We start from the raw sequence: 23,062 nt of genomic DNA on the forward strand, positions 1-23,062 counted from the left end.
GTATTACTGTTTTTGTATTTATTGTTTTAAATTGGGCTTTCTGCCCAAGGAATCTCAAATTTGGTTGTCAATTATTTTAAATTTCACATTACAGATGCTGCACAAATAGACAAATGATGTTTTTGTTTTATTTGAAATTTTAAGTTTATTTGTAATTGAACTTTATATTTTAAGAGCTGCAGCAATAGGGGATAATCTAAATTTGAGATTTAGGCCTGTTGCCAAGTGTGATGCTGTAAATGGTCTGAATTATACTGGATTCATGCTTCACCTGGTCTCAGCGAGCTTGACGTTGACACTGAGTTTAAAATCAAAGCAATTAGTAATTCTCCAATGCTACCTTGCATCTTTTTTTTTTTAAATGTATTTTATTACCAACATGCATCAAAACAGGTTACAGCACATAAAGACCCCGGGAAACATACTTCCCAGCAATCACCCCCTGAAAGAACCCACTCATTCTCACCCAAGTCATATGCACCCTGTGCACCACATCCTTGCACAGCAGGAGGTCCCGTTTACCCGATGCAGTACCTCACTCCATACACCCCAATTGATCTCCCCTCCGAAATCCACTTTCCATTTCTTCCTGATCTTCACCACCCGCTCACCTCCCTGTCCCCCCAGCCACTTGTATTTATTCCCAATTCTTCCCTTCCCTTCCACATCTGGAAGCACCAGTCGCTCCAACAGGATGTATCCCGGCAACCTAGGGAACCCCCTCCAGACCTTTCGCGCAAAATCCCTAACCTGCAGATACCTGAACTCACTCCCCTTTGGTAGCTCTATCCTCTCCCTTCGCTCCTCCAGACTGGCGAACCCTTCGACTGGCGAACCCTTCCTCCAAATACAGAACCCTTCCTCCTGTAAACACTATCCATCCACCGTCTCAAACCCATGATTCTCGCACAGCGGCGTTAACACCGGCATCCCAGGGTAGCACGGTGGAGCTATGGGCTAGCACTGCGGCCTCACGGCACGAGGTCCCAGGTTCGATCCCGGCTCTGGGTCACTGTCCATGTAGAGTTTGCACATTCTCCCCGTGTTTGCATGGGGTTCGCCCCCACAGCCCCAAAATGTGTAAGCTAGGTGGATTGGCCACGCTAAATTGCCCCTTAGTTGGAAAAAATGAATTGGGTAATCTAAATTTAAAAAAAAACACCAGCATCCCTTCCACCCTGAAATGCATCTTCAACTGATTCCATATTTTCACCGTGGACTGCACCACCGGGCTTCCTGAATACATACTCTGAGCCATTGGCAACGCCGCCATCAACATAGCCCTCAAACTTGACCCCTTACAAGATACCTCCTCCATCCTAACTCACTCTACCCTTTCTCCTTCCCACCATCACTGCACTTTATCCACATTCGCTACCCAATAATAATAATGAAGCCGATTCGGCAACACTAATCCCCCCTGCTGCCTCTGCGTCTGTGGCAGGGTCCTCCCCACCTTCGGCACCTTCCCCGCCCATACAAAGTCCAAAATGATCGTATCGAATTTCTGAAAAAAGGCCTTTGGTATAAAGATTGGGGCAGCCTGAAAATAAAGAAGAACCTTGGCAAATATTCATTTTCACCACTTGGACCCACCCCGCCTACGTCAACTGCAGTGTATCCCACCTCTTAAGATCCTGCCTAGCTTCCTCCACCAGCTTCGTTAAGTTCCACTTATGGAGACCCGTCCATTCCCTCGCTACCTAAATCCCTAAATCCCTGAACCTATCCCTCGCTACCGTAAATGGCATCTCCCCTAAAGTAGCCCGCTGTGTCAGCTCATTCACCGGGAAAACAATCTTTTCCCTACATTCAGTTTGTACCCCGAGAACCCTCCAAACCTCCCCAGCAGGCCCATAATTCTTCCCTTCAGCGGATCCAAATCAGCTGCCTTGCATCTTGATGCACTCACCAACCCAAAGGAACCTGTTTTGAAACACATTTGAATATTTATTTCTAAATATTTTTTTTCTTTTCTTTCACGAATTCTAATAGAGTGGTGGCTGGCTTCCTGACTGGTTTTTTGATGCCTTTCCCTTTCACTCAGATTTGAATTGACCAAATTTGAGATTCCTTGGGCAGAAAGCCCAATTTAAAACAATAAATACAAAAACAGTATTACATTTTGGAATATATATACTATTGATGAATAAAACTGTTCAAAATTGTTAGTTGGCTCCTTCCTTCACGTGGATTGTTGCTGCGTGTAACCTTCCCCGCAGCTAGACTTTGGGATGCAGATGCTGCGACAATTGGAACTTCCAAGATTGAGATCGATTTTTGACGGGTGAAGCTATTACAGGATGTGGAGCAAAGTCCGGTAAATGAATTGAGGTGCTAATTGCACATAATCTAATGAGTGGTGGTCAGGCTGATGGGGCTAAATGGTCTTTACCAATTCCTGATGATTTTACAACAGGGGTGGATTGATACCAAATTAAATGAACTCAGGTTCATTTAGAAAACTTTCATCAGGTTGTCGGGGTCAACTTTCTCTGTCTGTCTATATGACACACACAACGCACACGACAGAGGTTTGACTGTCTGATTTATTGCCTGCCCACTTTGCCTTTTTAATAGCTCGAATTGAAAGAAAATTCAGTCCTGGTGTAAACCAGGTTTCCCACGTTTTACCACTGGTTTCTTTCCTACTGGGAACGAAAAGGACTCCAGGATGGTAGTTTGCCAGGGTCCTGGATGTCTCTGAGCGGGTATAAAGCATCCTAAAATGGGAGGGAAATCAGACTGAGGTCATTGTCCACATTGGCACAAATGACATAGGTAGAAAGAGTAGCGAGGTCCTGCAACGGCAATTTGGGGAGCTAGGTATAAAATTAAAAAGCAGGACCTCTAGGGTAGTAATCTCAGGATTACTACCCGAGCCACGTCCTAGTGAGGCTAGCAAAAGGGATATAGTGCAGTTGAACAGGTGGCTAAAGAACTGGTGCAGGAGGGACGGCTTCAGTTTTTTTGATCACTGGGATGTCTTCCAAGGAAGATGGAGCCTATACAAGAAGGAGAAGAAGTTACACCTGAACTGGAGGGCATCAATATCCTGGCTGGGAGGTTTGCTAGTATGATTCGGGTGGGTTTAAACTAATGTGGCAGGGGGGTGGGAATCAGGACAAATGTAGAGACTGGGGATGAGCATGGTACCAGGGTCAGGCTGACTAAGAGGAAGGGCAGGCTGGGGAGGTCGAACTCAGTGGGACTGGAGGTCTGGAGTGAATCTGTTTCAATGCACGGAGTATAACAGGTAAAACAGATTAACTTAAAGCCTTGATTCACACGCAGAACTTGGATGTGGTTGCTGTAACGGGGACTTGGTTAAAAAAGGGACAGGACTGGCAGCTAAATATTCCAGGATATAGGTGTTTTAGGTGAGACAGGGCGGAAGGTAAATGAGGTGGGGAGTTGCAATACTGGTTAGAGAACATATTACAGCTGTACAAAGGGAGGACACCATGGAGGAATCAAGTAATGAGGCACTGTGGGTAGAGCTCAGAAACAGGAAGGGGCAGTCACTATGATGGGAGTGTACTACAGGCCTCCCAACAGCCCATGGGAAGTTGAAGAACAGATTGGTAAGCAGATTCTGGATAGAGGTAGAAATAATAGGATTGTTGTTGTGGGAGACTTTATTTTCCTCATATTGACTGGAAATCCCTTAGGGCTAGGGGTTTGGATGGTGAGGAATTTGTTAAGTGTGTCCAAGAAGATTTTTTGGAACAATATGTGGATAGTTCGACTAGAGAGAGGGCTATATTGCACCTAGTACTAGAGAATGAGCCCGACCAGGTCATCAAAGTTGCAATGGGAGAGCATGTGGCGAACAGTGACCACAATTCTGTAAGCTTTCGGATACTCATGGAAAAGGACGAGTATTGTCCTAGGGTTAAGGTGCTAAATTGGGGGAAGGCTAACTACAACCTGATTAGGCAGGATGTGCAGGTTGTTGTCTGGGAGAGGCTGTTTGAGGGTAAATCCACATTTGGCATGTGGGAGGCTTTTCAGGAGGAGTTGATGGGAGTGCAGGACAGGCATGTGCCGGTAAAAAGGAAGGACAGGAAAGTCAGGATTCGGGAACCATGGATGACTGGGGAAATTGAGAATATTGTCAAAAAAAAGATGGAATGTGAGGTACAGGCAACTAAAAACAGATAAAGCACTTGAGGAATACAAGGAAAGTAGAAAAGAGCTCAAGCGGGAGTTAGGAGGGCAAAAAGGGGTCACGATATGTACTTGGCAGACAGGATTAAGGAGAATACCAAGGCATTTTATATGTATATTAGGAACAAGAGGGTAGCTGGAGAAATAGTTGGTCCACTCAAAGGAGGGAAATTATGTGTAGAACCAGAGGAAGTAGGTGAGGTCCTTAATGAGTATTTCGCATCGGTATTCACAAAGGAGAGGGATACGTTGATTGGTGGTGTCTCAGAGGGATGTGTAAACACTTTAGAACATGTTTTTATTACGAGGGAGGAAGTGTTAGGTGTGTTAAAAATCATTAAGGTAGACAAATCCTCAAGGCCAGATGGCATCTATCCCAGATTACTGAGGGAGACAAGAGATGAAATCACTGGGCCTCTGACAGAAATCTTTGTGTCCTCGTTGGCCACAGGTTAAATCCCAGAGGATTGGAGAATACCAATGTTGTACCCTTACTTAAGAAGGGTTGCAAGGATAATCCGCGTAATTATAGGTCAGTGAGTATGACGTCCGTGATCGTGAAATTGTTGGAAAAGATTCTCAGAGATAGGATCTATGCACATTTGGAAGTGAATGGTCTTATTAGTGACAGATAGCATGGTTTTGTATGAGGGAGGTCATGTATCATTAACTTGATTGAAGTTTTTGAGGAGGTGACAAAAATGATTGACGAGGGAAGGGCTATGGATGTTGTCTATATGGACTTTAGTAAAGCATTTGATAAGGTCCCTCATGGCAGGCTGGTGCAAAAGATTAGATCACATGGGGTCAGGGGTGAACTGGCTTGATGGATCCAGAACTGGCTTGGCCATAGAAGACAGAGGGTAGCAGTGGAAGAGTGTTTTTCCGAATGGAGGTCTGTAACTAGTGGTGTTCCGCAGGGATCAGTCCTGGGACCTCTGTTCTTTGTAATATATATAAATAACTTGGAAGAAAACATAGCGGGTCGGATTAGCAAGTTTGCAGATGGTACTAAGATTGCAGGAGTTGCGGATAGTGATGAAGATTGTCAGAGAATACAACAGGATATAGATAGGCTGCAAAATTGGGCAGAGAAATGGCAGATGGAATTTAACCCGGAGAAATGCGAGGTGATGCATTTTGGTAGATCCAATTCAGGTGGGAGCTATAAAATAAATGGCAGAACCATCAGGAACATAGAGACACAGAGAGATCTGGGCGTGCAGGTCCACAGATCCTTAAAAGTGGCAGCACAGGTGGAAATGGTGGTAAACGAAGCATATGGCATGCTTGCCTTCATAGGACAGGGTATCGAGTATAAAAGCTCGAAAATTATGTTACAATTATATAGAACGTTGGTTAGGTCACATTTTGAATACTGTGTCCAATTCTGGTCACCGCACTACCTGAAGGACGTGGAGGCTTTGCAGAGAGTACAGAAAATGTTTACCAGGATGTTGCCTGGTATGGAGGGTATTAGCTATGAGGATTGATCTCCCTAGAGAAACAGAAGCTGAGGGGCGACCTCATAGAAGTTTATAAAATTATTAGAGGTATAGATAGGGTGAACAGTTGGAGGTTTTTTCCCAGCACAGAAATGACAATTACAAGGGGGCACAAGTTCAAGGTGAGGGGGGGAAAGGTTCAGTGGAGATGTGCGGGGCAAGTTTTTTACTCAGAGGGTGGTGGTGGCCTGGAATGCACTGCCAAGTGAGGTGGTTGAGGCCGATACGTTAACCACCTTTAAGACTTAACTGGATAGACACATGAACAGATGGGGTATAGAATGATACAGGCGGTTGGTCTAGATAGGACACGTGATCGGCGCAGGCTTGGAGGGCTGAAGGGCCTGTTCCTGTGCTGTATTGTTCTTTACTCGTTATTCTTTGTAACAGTTAAAAGCCAGTAATGCCACCTCCATGTTTCATAAATCAGGAGATAAATGTATAGTATTGTTAAAATTGTGGATTTGTCTTTCAGTTATGAACCAGGATAGATTAACAGTTGATTTATAATCCTCGTTCGGGTCTTATTTAAACTCTAACAAGTCAGAGCTTTTTACAAAGTTACTGCGTCTGAAAATGCTTTCCAAAAATACTTTTAATGAATCCTAATCGTTGTCAATTGTGCATTCTGCCTCCAAAGGCAGAGGTCATGTTTACCAATGTACGACCTCCGCTCATAGAGTTGGTGAAGCAGGCAATATTTATCAGGATATTGTATTTGGATTTAAGGTTCTGCAGCCAAACAGTTCCTTAATCATTAATTTCTGTGAAGCAGATGGGGTGGCGTTTAAAATTTTTCTTTCTTCTCTTTTCTCCACGTCTTGTTTTCTCCTGTCTGCTCGAGCAATAATTTCATGGATGGCCTGGAAAGTCTCTACAGTCCCACAGGAGTCTGTACACCCTGGTTTGTGAACCATGGTGCGTGCACATTTTTGGTTGAATAATCCCTTTTTTAATGGATTAGTAATCACTTATTTCTCCCCCCCCCCCCCCCACCCCAGCCCCTCATCTAAATTGTAACACTCTCTATGAATTCAAATCTATTGATATAGGATTTCTGATATATTTATTGGCCGAGTATTTAACGAGTATTTAAAACCTATCATTATCATTTTAAGCAGAACAAACCATGGTATCACTCATATGCTGACAAGCTGGATTGTGATCAGAGATATTCAGTAACGGTTGAAATTTGCTGAGATACTTGAATCCAGCATCTTCTATCTGACGAAGCGGGTCTGAATGCAACGTTTCAGAGTGTAGGGGAACTTCATCAATAAGGAACATAGGAACAACGACTTGTTCTGGACAGCATTTGGAAACAGGGGCGGGATTCTCCGATATCGGCGCGATGTCCGCCGACCGGCGCCAAAAACGGCGCGAATCAGTCCGGCATCGCACCGCCCCAAAGGTGCAGAAGTCTCCGCATCTTGAGCGGCCGAGCCCTCACCTTGAGGGGCTAGGCCCGCGGCGGACTGATTTCCGCCCCACCAGCTGGCGTGAAACTGACTTTGCCGGGCGGCGCATGCGCGGGAGCGTCAGCGGCCGCTCACGGCATCCCCGCGCATGCGCAGTGGAGGGGTCTCTTTCATGGAGACCATGGCGAAGGCAGCAGGAAAAGAGTGCCCCCACGGCACAGGCCCGCCCGCGGATCGGTGGACCCCGATCGCGGGCCAGGCCACCTCCCCCCAGGACCCCGGAGCCCACCCGCGCCGCCGTGTCCCGCCGTCCCAAAGGTGGTTCAATCCACGCCGGCTGGCATGGGTTGACAGCGGCGTGACTTCGGCCCATCGCGGGCCGGAGAATCGCCTGGGGGGGGGGCCCGCCAACCGGCGCGCCGTGATTCCCGCCCCCACCGAATATCCGGTGCCGGAGAATTCGGCAAACCGGCGGGGGCGGGATTCACGCCAGCCCCCAGCGATTCTCCGACCCGGCGGGGGGTCGGAGAATCCCACCCCAGATCCTCATCGTTCCCCAACCCTAGACAGAAGAGACAATGATGATGGAGACAGATGTGCGAACCAGTGGCTTGTCCTCCGAATTGTGCTCAGGAATATCTGGTGGCCCTGGAATGGGAGGTGGGAACTGCAGCTAATTTTTGCTTTGGTGCTGCAAACTGAGGCTTCAAAACGCCAGGTCAGAAATTTTCACCTGAATGAAGTTTTTCCACCTCTGTTTGCGGCCGATAGGGCGGCTGGAGGGGGCAGAGAGTCCAGCGGGAGGCCCAAACTGGCTTTTACACTGGCAGGATTCCCCGTTGAGATTATCTCCACCCCCTGGCAATGACATAATGGGTTTTCTGCCACCCCCTCTGTTTACAACAGGTTTGGACAAACAGGGACCTGCCGAACATACCCACCGGGGGCACACAGCACACGGGTGACGAACATCATGCCCTGGCAGTGGGTTTCTGTTGGGGAGGGACAAGGTTGCGGGGGTGGGGAAGGCCTGATCTTCAGCAACCTTAATTGCTGGCAGGGGGCCAGCAAGACGTTGTGGGATCCACCTCCAGGATTTTCTTTTCCAGAGTATTTCAAATTTGGCAGGAAAAGCCGGCAGCATAGCCAATGGGATATGCACCGCTTTTCCTGCCCGAGCTGACACTCTGGAAATGTCTCTCATAATGTTTTTTTGGGAGTTTGTGTGTCTGAAATTGTAATCTGGGTTGCAGGTACAAAAGCAGGCAATGATATTGCTTTTGCTTGATATTTTACCCACTCATCAAGTTGATTATTATATTCTAAAGGTGGCAGCGCATCCAGCTGTGCCTTTCTCACCGCTGTTCTCATCCTTTGATGATAACAGAGCTACCCCCCCAACATTTCCTGCCATCCTTTCCTCCTGGAATACCCTTGAATGTTCAGGACTCCGCCTTGGTCACCTTGCACCACGGCCGGGTTTCTCCCCTACCCTGCGGGGCGGGGGGTCCCGGCGGGGTGGAGCGGCGGGAAACACTCCGGCGTCAGGCCGCCCCTTTAGGGGCCAAGCCCTCACCTTGAGGGGCTAGGCCCGCGGCGGAGTGGTTGGCGCGCCACCGGCCGGTGGGAACGGCCTTTGGCGCCACGCCAGCCGAGGCCGAAAGGACTTTGCCGGCCAGCGGAAGTCCGCGCATGCGCGGGAGCGTCAGCGCTTGCTGACGTCATCCCAGCGCATGCGCGGGGGGGGGGTCTCTTCCACGTCGGCCATGGTGAAGGCTGTAGCCGAGGCGGAGGGAAAAGGGTGCCCCACAGCACAGACCCGCCCGCGGATCGGTGGGCCCCGTTCGCGGGCCAGGCCACCGTGGGGGCACCCCCCCGGGGCCAGATCGCCCCGGGCCCCCCCAGGACCCCGGAGCCCGCCCGCGCTGCCTGGTCCCGCCAGTAAGAGAGGTGGTTTGATTCTCGCCGGCGGGACAGGCATTCCAGCAGCGGGACTTCGGCCCATCGCGGGCCGGAGAATCGCGGGGGGGGGGGGGCTCGCTGACCGGCGCGATTCCCGCCCCCGCCGAAAATCCGGTGCCAGGGAACTCGGCAACCGGCTGGGGCGGGATTCACGCCAGCCCCCCAGCGATTCTCCGACCCAGCGGGGGGTCGGAGAATCCCGCCCCAGGTCTCTGTAATAATTACCAGATCATACTTTTTTATTTCTATTTGTGCTATCAATTCGTCAATTTTGTAAGAAATGTTGTGAACATTCTGACCTTATCTACTGGTGCTCTGCCCCTTTCTATCACACATTGGTTTTCATTACCCATATCACTACCCAGTTATATTGCCGTTTTCTTTCTCTTTAACTTACCACATTTCCCCTCCCTAGGGTGATCCAATGCTACCCCATTACCTTGCTTAAGGTTTTGTGATATCGAGCTGCTTTTTAAAGAAATCTGATCTAGCTCAGTTTGGAGTACTACTGTGACAAAAATGGAGCCTTTTATGTTATTTTTCAGACTTTACTTACTGTTCCAGGCACACATGGATATGATATTTGTTCCTGTTGTCTGCTTGAATAAGCTAGTGTTTGGTCGACCAGACTTAAGCATCTGAGGTTACGTTCTCAGTGATGGGGCAGCACGGTGGCGCAGTGGTTAACACTGCTTCTCAGGGCGCCGAGATCCCAGGTCCGTGTGGAGTTTGCACATTCTCCCCTTGTTTGCGTGGGTTTCGCCCCCACAACACAAAGATGTGCAGGCTAGATGTATTGACCACGCTAAATTGCCCCTTAATTGGTAAAAATTAATTGGGTACTCTTTTTAAAAAGAATCATTATCAATGAGGTCCACTGACTATAAAGTACATTTAGAATCATAGAATCCCTACAGTGCAGAAGGTGGCCGTTCGGCCCATCGAGTCTGCACCAACCCTCCAAAAGATCACCCTTCCTAGGCCCGTGGACCTTCCCTAGCCCTGTAACCCTATAACCCCAACTAACCTTTTGGACACTGAAGGGCAATTTAGCATAGCCAATCCACCTAACCTGCACAACTTTGGATTGTGGGAGGAAACCAGAGCCACCGGAGGAAACCCACGCAGAGACGGGGAAAAAGTGCAAACTCCCACGGTCACCGAAGGCCGGAAACATACCCGGATCCCTGTCGCTGTGAGGCAGCAGTGCTAACCACTGTGACACAATGTTTGCCCATTTGGGAGACTTCCCGAGTGTCCCCATGAATGGTTCCATTGCCATGTATTATCTACCAACGATGAAGCTGTCACTTATGCAATACATACCAGTCAGCTTAAATATATTGGCACGGATTCTTTGTTCAAATCTGGGGTCTCTCTTGATTTCTTTGGTAATGAGGCATATTATGATGCCCTCTGAGCGAAAGGAATGTGAAGTCTGTTTACTAGAGAGGTATTTGATTCTCACCCCAAAGAGAATGGCAATGTTAGAAACCCAAAACATAGCAAAGAACTGTAGACGACATTAAACATACATCTAAGCAACCTGGTTGAGATAACTAGTTTGACTCATCAAATACTCTGGTAATCTAATGAGCTTGCTAATATGGATTCTATAGGAAATTTAGCCAGCAACAGAGAACAGAATATTCTACAGTCAGTAAATTTCTCTTTAGCTCGTTAACAACTTACATGTTAATAATCTAGGTAAGAATTTTTTGGGTTAGAATATGCATATATTCTCACTACCTTAGTGTAAACCACAGAAAAGACATTTACTATGAGGGCACTGTATTTTTTTTATTCATGCATTTGAAACCATACTGCATATTATGCCATATGCCTGAGCGTCAGCAGTGAGAAATCTTATTGATTGTGTTGCAGTTCTCAAAAACCGCAGATTATTTGGGTGTTTTGCAATGTTAAATTATTTTGACTCGGTATTTTGATGGCACATCGTGTATATTGTTATGTTCCTATTTTTGTTGTGGTTGCCTCAGAGTAACTTTCTAAAAAAGGAGATATGGGGCGAAATTCTCCCCCAACGGCGGGATGCCCGCCGACTGGCGCCAAAGCCGGCGCAAATCAGACGGGCATCGCGCCGGCAAAAAGGTGCGGAAGTCTCCGCATCTTTGGCGGCCTAGCCCCAACATTGAGGGGCTAGGCCGACGCCGGAGGGATTTCCGCCCCGCCAGCTGGCGGAAATGGCGTTTGTTGCCCCGCCAGCTGGCGCGGAAATGCGGCGCATGCGCGGGAGCGTCAGCGGCCGCTGTCAGTTTCCCCGCGCATGCGCGGGAGCGTCAGCGGCCGCCGAAAGTTTCCCGCGCATGCGCAGTGGGGAGAGTCTCTTCCGCCTCCGCCATGGTGGAGGCCGTAGCGGAGGCGGAAGGGAAAGAGTGCCCCCACGGCACAGGCCCGCCCGCGGATCGGTGGGCCCCGATCGCGGGCCAGGCCACCGTGGGGGCACCCCCCGGGGTCAGATCGCCCCGCGCCCCCCCCCAGGACCCCGGAGCCCGCCCACGCTGCCTGGTCCCGCCGGTAAATACCAGGTTTGATTTACGTCGGCGGGACAGGCAGTTTCTGGGCGGGACTTCGGCCCATCCGGGCCGGAGAATCCAGCGGGGGGTCCCGCCAACCGGCGCGGCTGGATTCCCGCCCCCGCCCAATCTCCGGGAGCGGAGACTTCGGCGGGGGCGGGGGCGGGATTCACGGCGGCCAACGGCCATTCTCCGACCCGGCGGGGGGTCGGAGAATGACGCCCATGATTCTTTCTTTCTGTAAGCCAAAAGGGTGTTACATGCCTTTCGTCCAAAACTAGCTCTTTGAGTTGTTAAAGTTGTTCTTATTCATCTTTCAGCCCTAAACCTTGCACTTTGACCAGCTCACCTACAATTTTCTACACTTAGTGATATAGGGCAACATGACCTCATAATATAATTCTCTCCTGCCTGGTATCATTCTGGTGAATCTGCACTGCACCTCCTCCAATGTCAGTATTTCATTACTGAGGTGCAGTGTCCAATGCTGAATGCAGTAAAATGGGAATTGTGTGAGCTTAAATTAGAAAACATTATTAACTAAGACACGTCAACTGGTACTGTTTCGTGGCTTGTGTTGTGTCATTTGGAAACGTGCGTCGAAATGTTAGAAATATGGGTGACGGTATATATTTCATAGAAAGTAACAAATTTAAATGAAAATAATAAAATGGCCTTAAAATATGAATTTATTGCTTGTCTTTTCTGTAGCCTGAATGCTCTGTTCATCTGCACCTGCGTTGGGCTGATAACCCATATGTATCAGGTACTGTTCACACCAAAGATTCTGCACCAGGACTTATAATGGGAGCAGGTAAAATTATTTATTTGGATAAGTTATATTTAATTTTGATCATTTTTATTTAAAAAAGCTTCTTCTCTGAAAGATATTTTGGGATGGTTTTTAAACTTGAATGGAACGCTAAAATTCATCTAGCATTCAATCAGGGGTCACCCACTAGTACTGTCCCTTACTTTGTGTTGGGGCCAGGTCTTCACCAGACGTGCTGTAAGCTTGCACTTTTTGGAAGTATAGCTCAGTTGTTTTTTCCTGTCATCATCAGCAACAGTTCTCACAGTTTTTTAAATAATCTTTATTAGTGTCACAAGTGGGCTTACATTAACACTGCAATGAAGTTACTGTAAAAGCCCCTAGTCACCATATTCCGAGTGTTCGGGTACACTGAGGGAGAATTCAGAATGTCCAATTCACCTAACAAGCACGTCTTTCCGGACTTGTGCGAGGAGGCCGGAGCACCCGGAAGAAACCCGCGCAGACACGGGGACAACATGCAGACTCTGCACAATGACCCAAGCGGCAATCAAACCTGGGACCCTGGTGCTATGAAGCAACAGTGCTACCCTCTAATGTGAACATCACCATATTTAACCAATCTTGTCATATTGCTTCACTGATTACACCATTGGAGTTGTCTTTGGCATAGCGAGACACTAACCCTTTGTGAAAGAAACATGACATTTGGCTAACATCTTCTCATGGGACTGTTGTTCTTCTGGGAATGCTTTCCTCAGTTTCACAGTACCAAGAACATGTTACGCTCGTTCCCCATCATATTTCAAAATGTCCAATACCATTTGTTACTCTTCAGATACTGAAACATTCCATGCCAATATGCAGGAAGACCTGCTTGGGCTAATAAGTGGTGATTAACATCCATGCCACACAAGTACCGGGCAATGGTCATCTACAACAGGGGAGAAATTGGCATCTCCCCATGACATTCAATGGCATTACCATTGGTGAATCCTCTATAATCAACATCCTGGGGGTTGCCATTGACCGGGAAGTTAACTGGACTGGCCGTATAAATACAGTGGCGACAACAGCAGGCCAGAGGCTTGGAATTTTGCAGTGAGAAACTGAGCTTCTGACTCCTCGAAGCCTATCCACCACCTACAAGGCATAAGTCATGAGTGTGAAGGAAAATTCTCCACTTGCCTAGATGAGTGCAGTCCAACAACACTGAAGAAACTCAACACCATCCAAGACAAAGCGGCTCGCTGTATCGACTCCCTACCCACCACTTCACCATTCATTCATTCCACGACTGACAAACAGTAGCAGCAGTATGTACTATCTACAGGATGTACTGCAGGAACTCATCAAGGCTCCTTCGACAGCAGTTTTCAAACCTGTGACCTCTACCACTTAAAAGATGAGCAGCAGATGTACGGAAAAGCACCGCCTTCAAGTTTCCATTCATGCCACACACCCTCTTGACTTGGAACAATAGATCACCATTCCTTCACTGCCATATGATCAAAATCCTGGAACTCCCTTCCTGCAGCTTTGTGGGTGTACCTACACCCTATGAATTGCAACGGTTCAAGAAGGCGGCTCACCACCACCTTCTCAAGGGCAATTATGGATGGGTAACAAATTCTGGCCTAGCCAGCAATGCCCACTTCCCATGAAAGAATAAAACAAGAACCATAGGGTGGGACACAGTTCCAGATAAGTAGGGCACGTGACCAATGAGTGCACAGAGCAACCCCTAAGTGAGCAGCAGCCACACAGCTTCTTCCATTATTTGCACCATATACATGCACCTAAGTTGCTCTCACAGAGCGCTACACACAGAGGGGAGTATGAACACAAGCATGCACACTCGTCATAGTCTATCGGTGGCTGCCTGATCAGAAGCCAAAACAAATCGGCATCATTGTGAAGTGACTGAGTCATTGTTGATTTAAGCAATCTCTGAATCAGTTGTTTTCCAGGTCTCCATGCAAACAGCACAAAGTGTTGGAAAAATTATTTGCCCACTAGAAAAGCAGACCGTTAGATATAAACAGAGAAGGAGAAATATAATGAAGAGTGATTTGATTTGAGAGACTGCTATTCAATTTCAAGACAGGATTAATTATGTTCAGCAGACCTCAGTGGGCAGTGAGGATAGTGTTAGCAAGGAGCAGATTGAATGAACCATCATAGTATCATAGTGGCACAGTGGCTAGCACTGCTGTCTCACAATGCCAGGGACCCAGGTTCAATTCCAGCCTGTGTGGAGTTTGCACTTTCTCCCCGTGTCTGCGTGGGTTTCCTCCGGGTGCTCTGGTTTCCTCCCACAGTCCAAAGATGTGCAGGTTGGGTGGATTGGCCATGATAAATTGTCCCTTAGTCTCCAAAGATGTTCAGGGAGTTGATTCAGACTTGATGGGCTGAATGGCCTCCTCCCGCACTATAGATATTTTATGAATCATCTGTATTCCAGGAAATACTCAGTGACATTCAGCAGTCAGTCGCCACACTTCCTAAAAGTCACTTACAAACATGCAAATAGCATCGCTTCTTGGCTTTGTGGCTAAGATGAGCGTGAGGTCAGATGTAATGCCTGGATCTGGTGTCTCTCTTGTGGGGACTGTGAATTGGATTCAATTTGGGTTGGTTTTTGGAGCAGGAGGGAGCTGCATTGGGGGTTTGCCCCTGTCCACACTCACAGCTTTGGCTTTGTAACTCTGATAAAGGAATAAAAAATAAATAGATATGCAAGTAGCGAAAGGGTAGTCAAAGGTATGGTGGAACTGATTCAAGTCCAAAAAGGTGTTATCCTTGTGAAGACAGAGGGCATGACCGAGGCAGTAAATTAATTATTTTCATCTGTCTTCAAAAGAGGATGCTGCCAATATAGAGATAAAGGAGGAGGAGGTTGCGGCATTGAATAAGATAACGTAAAGTTAAATGGTTGACGATCCTCAGTTACAAAAATCACCCAGTCCAGATGGAATGCATCCTATATTAACAAAGGAACTAGAGGTGGAATTTGCAGAGATTCAGTGGAAAATCCTCCACTCCTCCTTGGATATGAGGATGGTACCGAAGGACTGCAAAATTGCCAATATTGCACACCTGTTCAAAAAGAGATTAGTCCAACATTGGTGGAGAAACATTTAGAGATAATAATTGGGGATTAAATTCACTGGCAGGTGTAAAATTATGAAAGTCAGCATATATTTGTTCAAGGCAATTCATGTTTGCCGAGCTTAATTTGAGCCTTTTGATGAAGTAATGAAAGGTTTGATGACAGTAGTGAGATTGATGTGGTGTATATGGCTTTTGAAGAACTGTTAAACAATAGACCTATTTGCAAGTTAGAAGCCCGTGGGACTAAAAGGGGAAAACATAGGAAAAGAATAGAGAAATAGCATTGACTTGAAAGCTGGTTTCACAAGAGATGGTACAGGCACAAGGCCTCCCTCTGTTCAATGTCATTCTATGATTCTGTCCAAGCAGTGGAATCTTCTTTGCATACCTACCATACACTGTGAGACATTGGAAGTTGACTTCTGTTCCTCATTAAAATTCAGGTGTGTTGATCTGAAATTGTCTATGATAGTGGTATTCATCCTTTCTAAATCTTCAAATGGTCTGTTTCGCACATTATCTATTCTGCCAAGAAATCTAGACATGCACAAGGCAGTTATTACCTTGAAACATTGGTCTTGAGTTAGGTGTAAAGAGCAGATTGGAATTGATTGTTTCCCCATGGTGAACATTTTTTTCCCTGGCAAAATTGGGCACCTATTTTCAAAAAGCATGGCTTCAAGCTATGGGAACTAGCTTCAAATGTCCTGACACCCTGCTGTAACACTTGTCTTGTTCCTACTCTGAAACAGTTCTACCAGCTGCTGCATCCTGAATGAACCTTTTCTTTAAGATGTGCAGGCTGCTTTTAAGAAGCGCAAGCTAACTTTGACTCATGCTAGCCTCACACAGTGCTGCTGCACGGCACAATCATTGAGATGAGCAGGCAGCGCAAAGTCTACCTGTATCACCTCAACTGTGCATTGCAATCCCTGCTGATGGACCTTCCCAAATCTTTAGTCCCAGGACATCTGATGGAACTGATTTCTTTGCTCCTCAGCAATAGACAATAAAGGTAAAGTTGGTACACATTTTTTTAAAATGTTAAAAGTAGCAAATATCTTTTTTTCCTAGTGCATTGGTCCTAATCCTGAATCATGGGGTGGTTCTGTCATTGAGTTTGTTCAAGGCCGAAATTGAAAAATTTCTCAATATAAAAGACAGCAAGGGATATGGGGCTTGTGCGGGACAATGGCATTGAGGCATATGATCAGCCATGGTCTAGTTGAATGGAGGAGCAGGCTCGAGGGGCAGAATGGCCTAAGCCTCCTCCTATGTTCCTATGTACAGCACAGTTAGAGGTGAAGGAAAGCTTCCTCCACTCGGCCCCATCAATGTACTGCAAGTTCAGCCTCCAAAGAGCACCATGTATTGCACTAATGTGACATGTTTTCATTTCCCACACCAGTCATCCTGCGGTTTCTCTGAGTAATATTGCATTGTGCCTCATTAGCTAAATGTTTATGCTTTTGGCCTTTACACATCAGCAACTGATTTGAGACTGTCAATACCTATCCTACATTAAACCCTTATATCAACGAACAGAGTGGAATTGAACCCACTCCTCAGGTTGAGCCGGGGGGGGGGGGGGGGGGGGGGGGGGTGTTGGGGAGGCATATGGATTCTGGATGGAAAGAGGGAGAGGAGTATCTGTTTTCTTCTCAGCTCCGTCATTCAGTCAAGGACATGAATGTCAAGGATGGCTTTCCTGGTCAGAGGCCAGTGAGGCTCTTAAGTGACCAATTCATTACTACATAAAGGCAACTGGTCTTCTACCAGCGATAGGGTGGTTGGGCCTGTGCTACATAGGAAGGGTGCCTGGTAAAAGCTGGAGGCCTCTTGGTGCGCTCCCAATGGGGATTGGGAGCCTTCCTGATTGGGCATTCTGTGGCACACATTGGGCCCTCTCGGTGGTAAGAGCCACCCTTTTTGAAAGATCCCACGACCTGCCCTTAACACCAACTCATCCATGAGCCTGCCTGACTGGCCCCAGCGAACCCGACCCATCTATTTAAGTTTTGGAGGCATCTCCATCATTGCTGATCCAGTTTGGCTGCATTCCCAGCAATGACCACTGCACCTGGTGGCGCTGTTGTGCCTGAAGAGCTGTTGGCCCACCGATTGATCGAAAGAAGTTCTACACCAGGCTGATGGCCACTTGAATTGCACTGGTGTTCCTGAAATGGCTGCGATTAGGGCTGCCCTGGCTTTCCAGCTCCCAGTCAGGGCTACCGCTGCCGCCATTAAATTCACCTCCTCCTTTCTTTCCATCTGTGTGGACAGGTTTAAACTCTGGCCCAGGGGGTGTATAAACCACCCAGTCCCCATAGAACATAGAACGATACAGCGCAGTACAGGCCCTTCGGCCCACGATGTTGCACCGACATGGGAAGTCAAAAAACAAAAGCCATCTAACCTACACTGTGCCATTATCATCCATATGCTTATCCAATAAACTTTTAAATGCCCTCAATGTTGGCATCTGCAGCTGTTTCCCAAAATGAAAACATTATTCTTTTTAAAAAATTTCTATTATGTTTTATACTGAGAAGGTGAATGAAATGTGAGCATTCTTTAACAATGATTTCATTAAAGTAAACAGTGTTCCTGCTGGCAGGAAAGGATGCTGAAAATAATCCCTTTTGTCCATCTGCATGTTCATAAAAGGCAATATGTACACATCTGCTTAACACTTTTTGTCTTTGCATAATATAAAAGAATGACTTCCTGTCTGTTAGGAAACCTCGGAGCCCAGCTGGTTGAGTACAAGGAAGATATGTACATAACCTCTGATTGTGGCAATTCATGGAAGCAGGCAAGTAACCTGAACGTTATGTTGTGGTTAAACTGTTCTGTTGGTACACTGACTACCTTGTGCAGCATGTTATGCAATTCTCATTTAACTTCTTTTGTTGATTCTCACTCTGAAGTGCGTTTCATCATTTAAACTAAACTGTAGCTGCAGTGAGGCACATAAAATTATTTTCCCCCTTCAATGTAATGATCTTCTATCTTTGTTTTTCATTCAATGTATGTTTAAAGTTTTCATCCGTGCCTGGAAGTCTTTTTTATTTAGTTTTTTTTTAAATGTTTTTATTCGCCATTTTCACATTTTCCTTCAAAATTTACACCCCACCAACAGGCAGCAAACGGTAACAAATACAAAGTCAATACCCTTAACATCAACAACGATCCCATCCTCCCACCACTCCACCCAACTGTCAATATGTGCATCAAATAAAACAAACCCTCCCACGGTGGAAAAGAAAACAAAGGCGAAAAAGAGAAAGGAGTCCGGAATCGCCCATGGCCACCATTAACCAAGAGAGTCACCCCCTTCCCCTCCCCCCTCCCACCCCACGACGACGTCCCCGCCCCCCCGCCCCCCCACGACGACTCTCAATGCCATCCAACCTCCAAAAGAGTACCGTAAATGACACCCAAGAGTTGTAAACCCCCCCTCCCAAACTCCACCCCTCCACTTCCTCTTGTAAAACTCCTCCCCCAACCTCGTTTCCTTCCCCCCAACTTTCCACCCCAGCTAGACCCCTCGGACCCTGTTCTACCAGGCTCCGATGGACGCAGCCCCTCCCCCCCACCTCACCCCTGTTCACGGGCCGGCTTAAACCGGCCAGCGTGGAGGCCCCCGCCCGGGTCCCTTTCCCCCTTGCCCGTCCCCAGGAAAAACCCAGAAGTCCCCTTTAGCACACAAACCCCGCATACACACCCCAAAGAACCTTCATTCTGATTGAAAGTCCCGTTTCTTCCCTTGTCCAAATATATACAATGTTGGCTCCTATAGCCCATACCCCAGCACGCAGTGAAACAAAAAAAAAATACAGTCATGAGGCTACATTGGTACATGACCATTTCTCAATTCTGCCACAGTCCTTCTGCCTTCGCAAACGCCTCCGCTGCTTCCGCCGTCCCAAAATAAAAGTCCTTGGATTTGTAGGTCACCCTCAGCTTCGCTGGATATACAATGCCACACTGCACCCTGCTAACGTACAGTGCCCTTTTCACCCGGCCTTTTTCACCCAGTTGAAGGCAGCCCGCCACCTCGCCAGCTCCACCGTAAAGTCCTGGTATACCCGTATACCAGCTCCAGCCCACTGCACCACCTGCTTCTGCAAAGCCCAGCACAGGACCGTCTCCTTTACACTGTACCTACAGAAGCACAGAGTCACTACGCTTGGCAGCTCACTCGCCTTTGGTACAGGCCTCCACGACCGATGTGCCCGATCTAGCTCATCTCGGGAGGTATCCTCCCCCTCCGCCTCCCCCACTAGCTTCGCCAACATTGTGGCAAAATACTCAGTTGGCCTCGGTCCTGCCACTCCTTCGGGCAGCCCCACAATCCTCACATTCTGTCGCCTGGATCTGTTTTCCAGGTCTTCCATTTTGCTTCGCAGATCCTTGTTGATCTCTATCACCTTCCGCATCTCCTTCCCCATCGAGGTAAGTTGACCACTGTGCTGCAGTAATGTCTCTTCCACTTCCTTCAGCGCCTCGCTTTGCTTCCGCACCTCTGCCACTGCGCTCACCACCGCCGTTCTCACCGGGGTAATCGCCTCCTCCACCAGCACTTTCAAAACCGCCCCCATCTCCTTCCTCATTGCCTCCATATGTTTTGTAAACTGCTCTTCGAATTCCACGACCATCAGCTTAGTTATTTCTTCAGCCGTACGCAATGCGGCCTCCCCTGGTGCTCCAGCCTCCATTTTCTTTACTGACCCCGCGGTGACCTTTCCACTCCCCAACGGACTTTCAGCTGCTTTTTTCAGGGCAGTTCTTTTTGCTGGTCTTCGAAATTTCCCTTCTCTGTGCTGACTCCCGACTTTTACTGCCTTCGCTGGCCTTAGGACCGGGCGTTAACCCCCGACAATGCCGTTCCCGAACGGGAGCCCTCCAACGCGCGGCTGCCTCCCGCCCGTCGTCACCGGAAGTCCCATTTGAAGCCTACTTGTGACAATAAGCGATTTTCATTTAATTCATTTCATATCTCTGCAATGGGGCCTGAGGCGGAGTTCAGAGGAGGAAGGGGGTGGGGTTCCCTTTTTTATTTAGCTTATACTAGAATTCATGGCTCATAAACTACCAACTAGGCATTAACCATGGCCAGTCATTCATGAGGAGTATTAGCATATTAGAGCAATTGCAATTTCTGATTTTAAAGATTACCCATATGGGACTAATTCGGAAGGTGGACACTCATTTGCTCATGAATACCTCGGTAACCACACAGCAAATTTGATAAGTTACCCGACAGCTACTACACTCACTGCAGAAAAAACAAAAGAAAGTCTCAACAGAAAGAAACAGGGAAAATATGTACCAAATCCTTAAAATCAACTTGCAATGCCTCTGTATTTCTTTGACTTGTTTTTTGTCTCCCTTGTTACAGCCAGCAGTCACGAGCTTTTGGAGTCATTCTTATCTTACGAGAAAGTTCCCACTATTTTAAAATTCTTTTTTGATTGTTTCACATTGACAGATATAGTGGAGGGGATTCTCAGCCTGTGTTCATCCTCAGATAGATCATGGCTGGATTCTCTGATCCTGAGGCTAAGTGTTGACGCCGTCATAAACGCCGTCGTGTTTCTCAACGGCGTCAACATGGCCTCAGGAGCAGCGATTCTGACCCCTACAGGGGGCCAGCACGGCATTGGAGCGACTCACACCGCTCCAGCTGCCGATCCCGACGTCAGATGGGCGCCGCGGGTCTGCGCATGCGCAATGGGACCGGCAGGCCCCGATCGCGGGCCAGGCTACAGCGGAGGCCCCCCTCCCAGGGTCGGACGACGACCCCCCCCCAACCAGGCCACCCCCGGATGCATTCATGCTGACGTCCCGCCAGGTAAGACCAGGTGTGAACGGTGCCGGCGGGACTCGGGTTTTTTTTGTACGGCCGCTTGGCCTATCCCGGGCCGAGATTCTCCGCTCTCCGGAGAGTCCCCCATCACCACCTGATCCCCTCACTGAACATCCAAACCTCACCAGAGTGCTGTCACATCGGTGAGGTTAACAACGAGGATCCCTCCCGGGGTGCAAAGGTTGCCCCAGGGAGAGGGTGAAATGCCTGGGCAGCACCAGAGGGCACTAACCCTTGGCACAGCTCCTGGCACACATTGGCACTGCCAGGTTGGCACTACCTGGGGCACTGCTGGGGCAGACCCTCCTGGGAGCCCCATGGGCGGGAGGGGGTTTCCAGTTATGTACGTTGGGGGGGCGGGGGGCGAAGGGGGAAGGCACTAAGGGGGGAACTTGGAGGCACGGGAGAAGCAGTCGGAGAGCGGGGGGGCAGAACAGATACATGGTGATGGGGGGGCCCTATAATTGTACGGGGAGGGGGAAAACTCCTGATGAATGTGCCCGGGGGGGGGTCAACTTCAGTTCTGATTGAGGCGCCCTTTAAAGATGGCACCCAGACTTCTGTAAGCTGGCTCTATCAGGCTCCGCCCTGCCAGAGTGATGGCGTAAACTCCGCCCACTCATTTCTAGTCACTCAGAGATGCTCGAGATTTATAGAGAGAACTGGCCTATGCAGCTGGAGAGCTACACACCGGTTTTCAGTCCGAGCCTAACACTTTGAAAAAATATGGTAAGTTTGTGCCCTATAGCTTCCATTACTTTGGATCTTGATGTGAAAAAAGAAAGAAATCAACACAATTGGCCATGAAATGGATCGTTTTTTATTTTTCCATTTCCCAACGTGGGCAGCAGATGGATGTTTTAGGGGAGGAATAGAGACAAAAGAAAGTTTTTTAAAAATATATATTTTATTGAAGCATTTATATTATAAATTTTAACACAATGGACAACCACACAACCCAAAACCAGCCAACATGGCTTATATAAATAACACCCCAACAAGAATTCCGTCCCAACCCGCCCCAACATTTGTCCACCTCCCCCTCCCTCCTCTTCTTAACCCCCCTGCCACCTCCAGACAAACCCTTCCATTGAGACCCTCAAGGAGAAATTAATTTTCTCAAGCCTGAGAAACCCAGCCATGTCACACACCAACACCCCCGACTTCAGGGCCTCCCAGTCCCTCCATGCTAGCAAGATCCGCCTCCGGGCTACCAGGGAGGCAAAGGCCAAGACATCAGCCTCGCTCGCCCCCATGACTCACCAGGTCTTCCGACACACCAAAAATCAGCACCTCTGGAATCGGGACCACCCTTACTTTTAATACCTCTGACATAATGTCGGCAAACCTCTGCCAGAATCCCCCAAGCTTCGGACAAGCCCAAAACATATGCACATGATTCGTGGGACTACCCGCGCACTGCTCACACCTATCCTCCACCCCTTGAAAAAACCTGCTCATCCAGGCCACAGTCATATGTGCCCCTTAAATTGTATCAGGCTAAGTTGGACGCACAACGAGGACGCATTGACTCGCCGCAGGGCATCCTCCCACAACCCAGCCTCCGGCTCCCAACCTAACTCTTCCTTCCGTTTCCGCTTCACCACCCCTATCGGGGCTCCCTCCCATTCCATCAGTTCCTTATAGATTTCGGATACCTTCCCCGCCCCTACTCCTGCTTTTGACACCACCTTATCTTGTAACCCCTGGGG

At 48.1% G+C, this 23,062-nt stretch overlaps 1 protein-coding gene across 5 annotated transcripts in view; it reads left to right on the top strand.

Annotated features, from left to right (window-relative positions):
* Positions 1-23,062, top strand: part of sorcs2 (sortilin-related VPS10 domain containing receptor 2) — a 963,142-nt gene that overhangs the window by 808,228 nt on the left and 131,852 nt on the right. For all 5 annotated transcript variants that reach the window (XM_072495949.1, XM_072495950.1, XM_072495951.1 and 2 more), the window contains exons 11-12: positions 12,304-12,406; positions 18,217-18,293. In XM_072495949.1, coding sequence (XP_072352050.1) covers positions 12,304-12,406; positions 18,217-18,293 — 180 coding nt within the window. The remainder of the gene's footprint in view (positions 1-12,303; positions 12,407-18,216; positions 18,294-23,062) is intronic.

Source organism: Scyliorhinus torazame, chromosome 3, assembly GCF_047496885.1.
Source record: "Scyliorhinus torazame isolate Kashiwa2021f chromosome 3, sScyTor2.1, whole genome shotgun sequence".
NCBI lineage: Eukaryota > Metazoa > Chordata > Chondrichthyes > Carcharhiniformes > Scyliorhinidae > Scyliorhinus > Scyliorhinus torazame.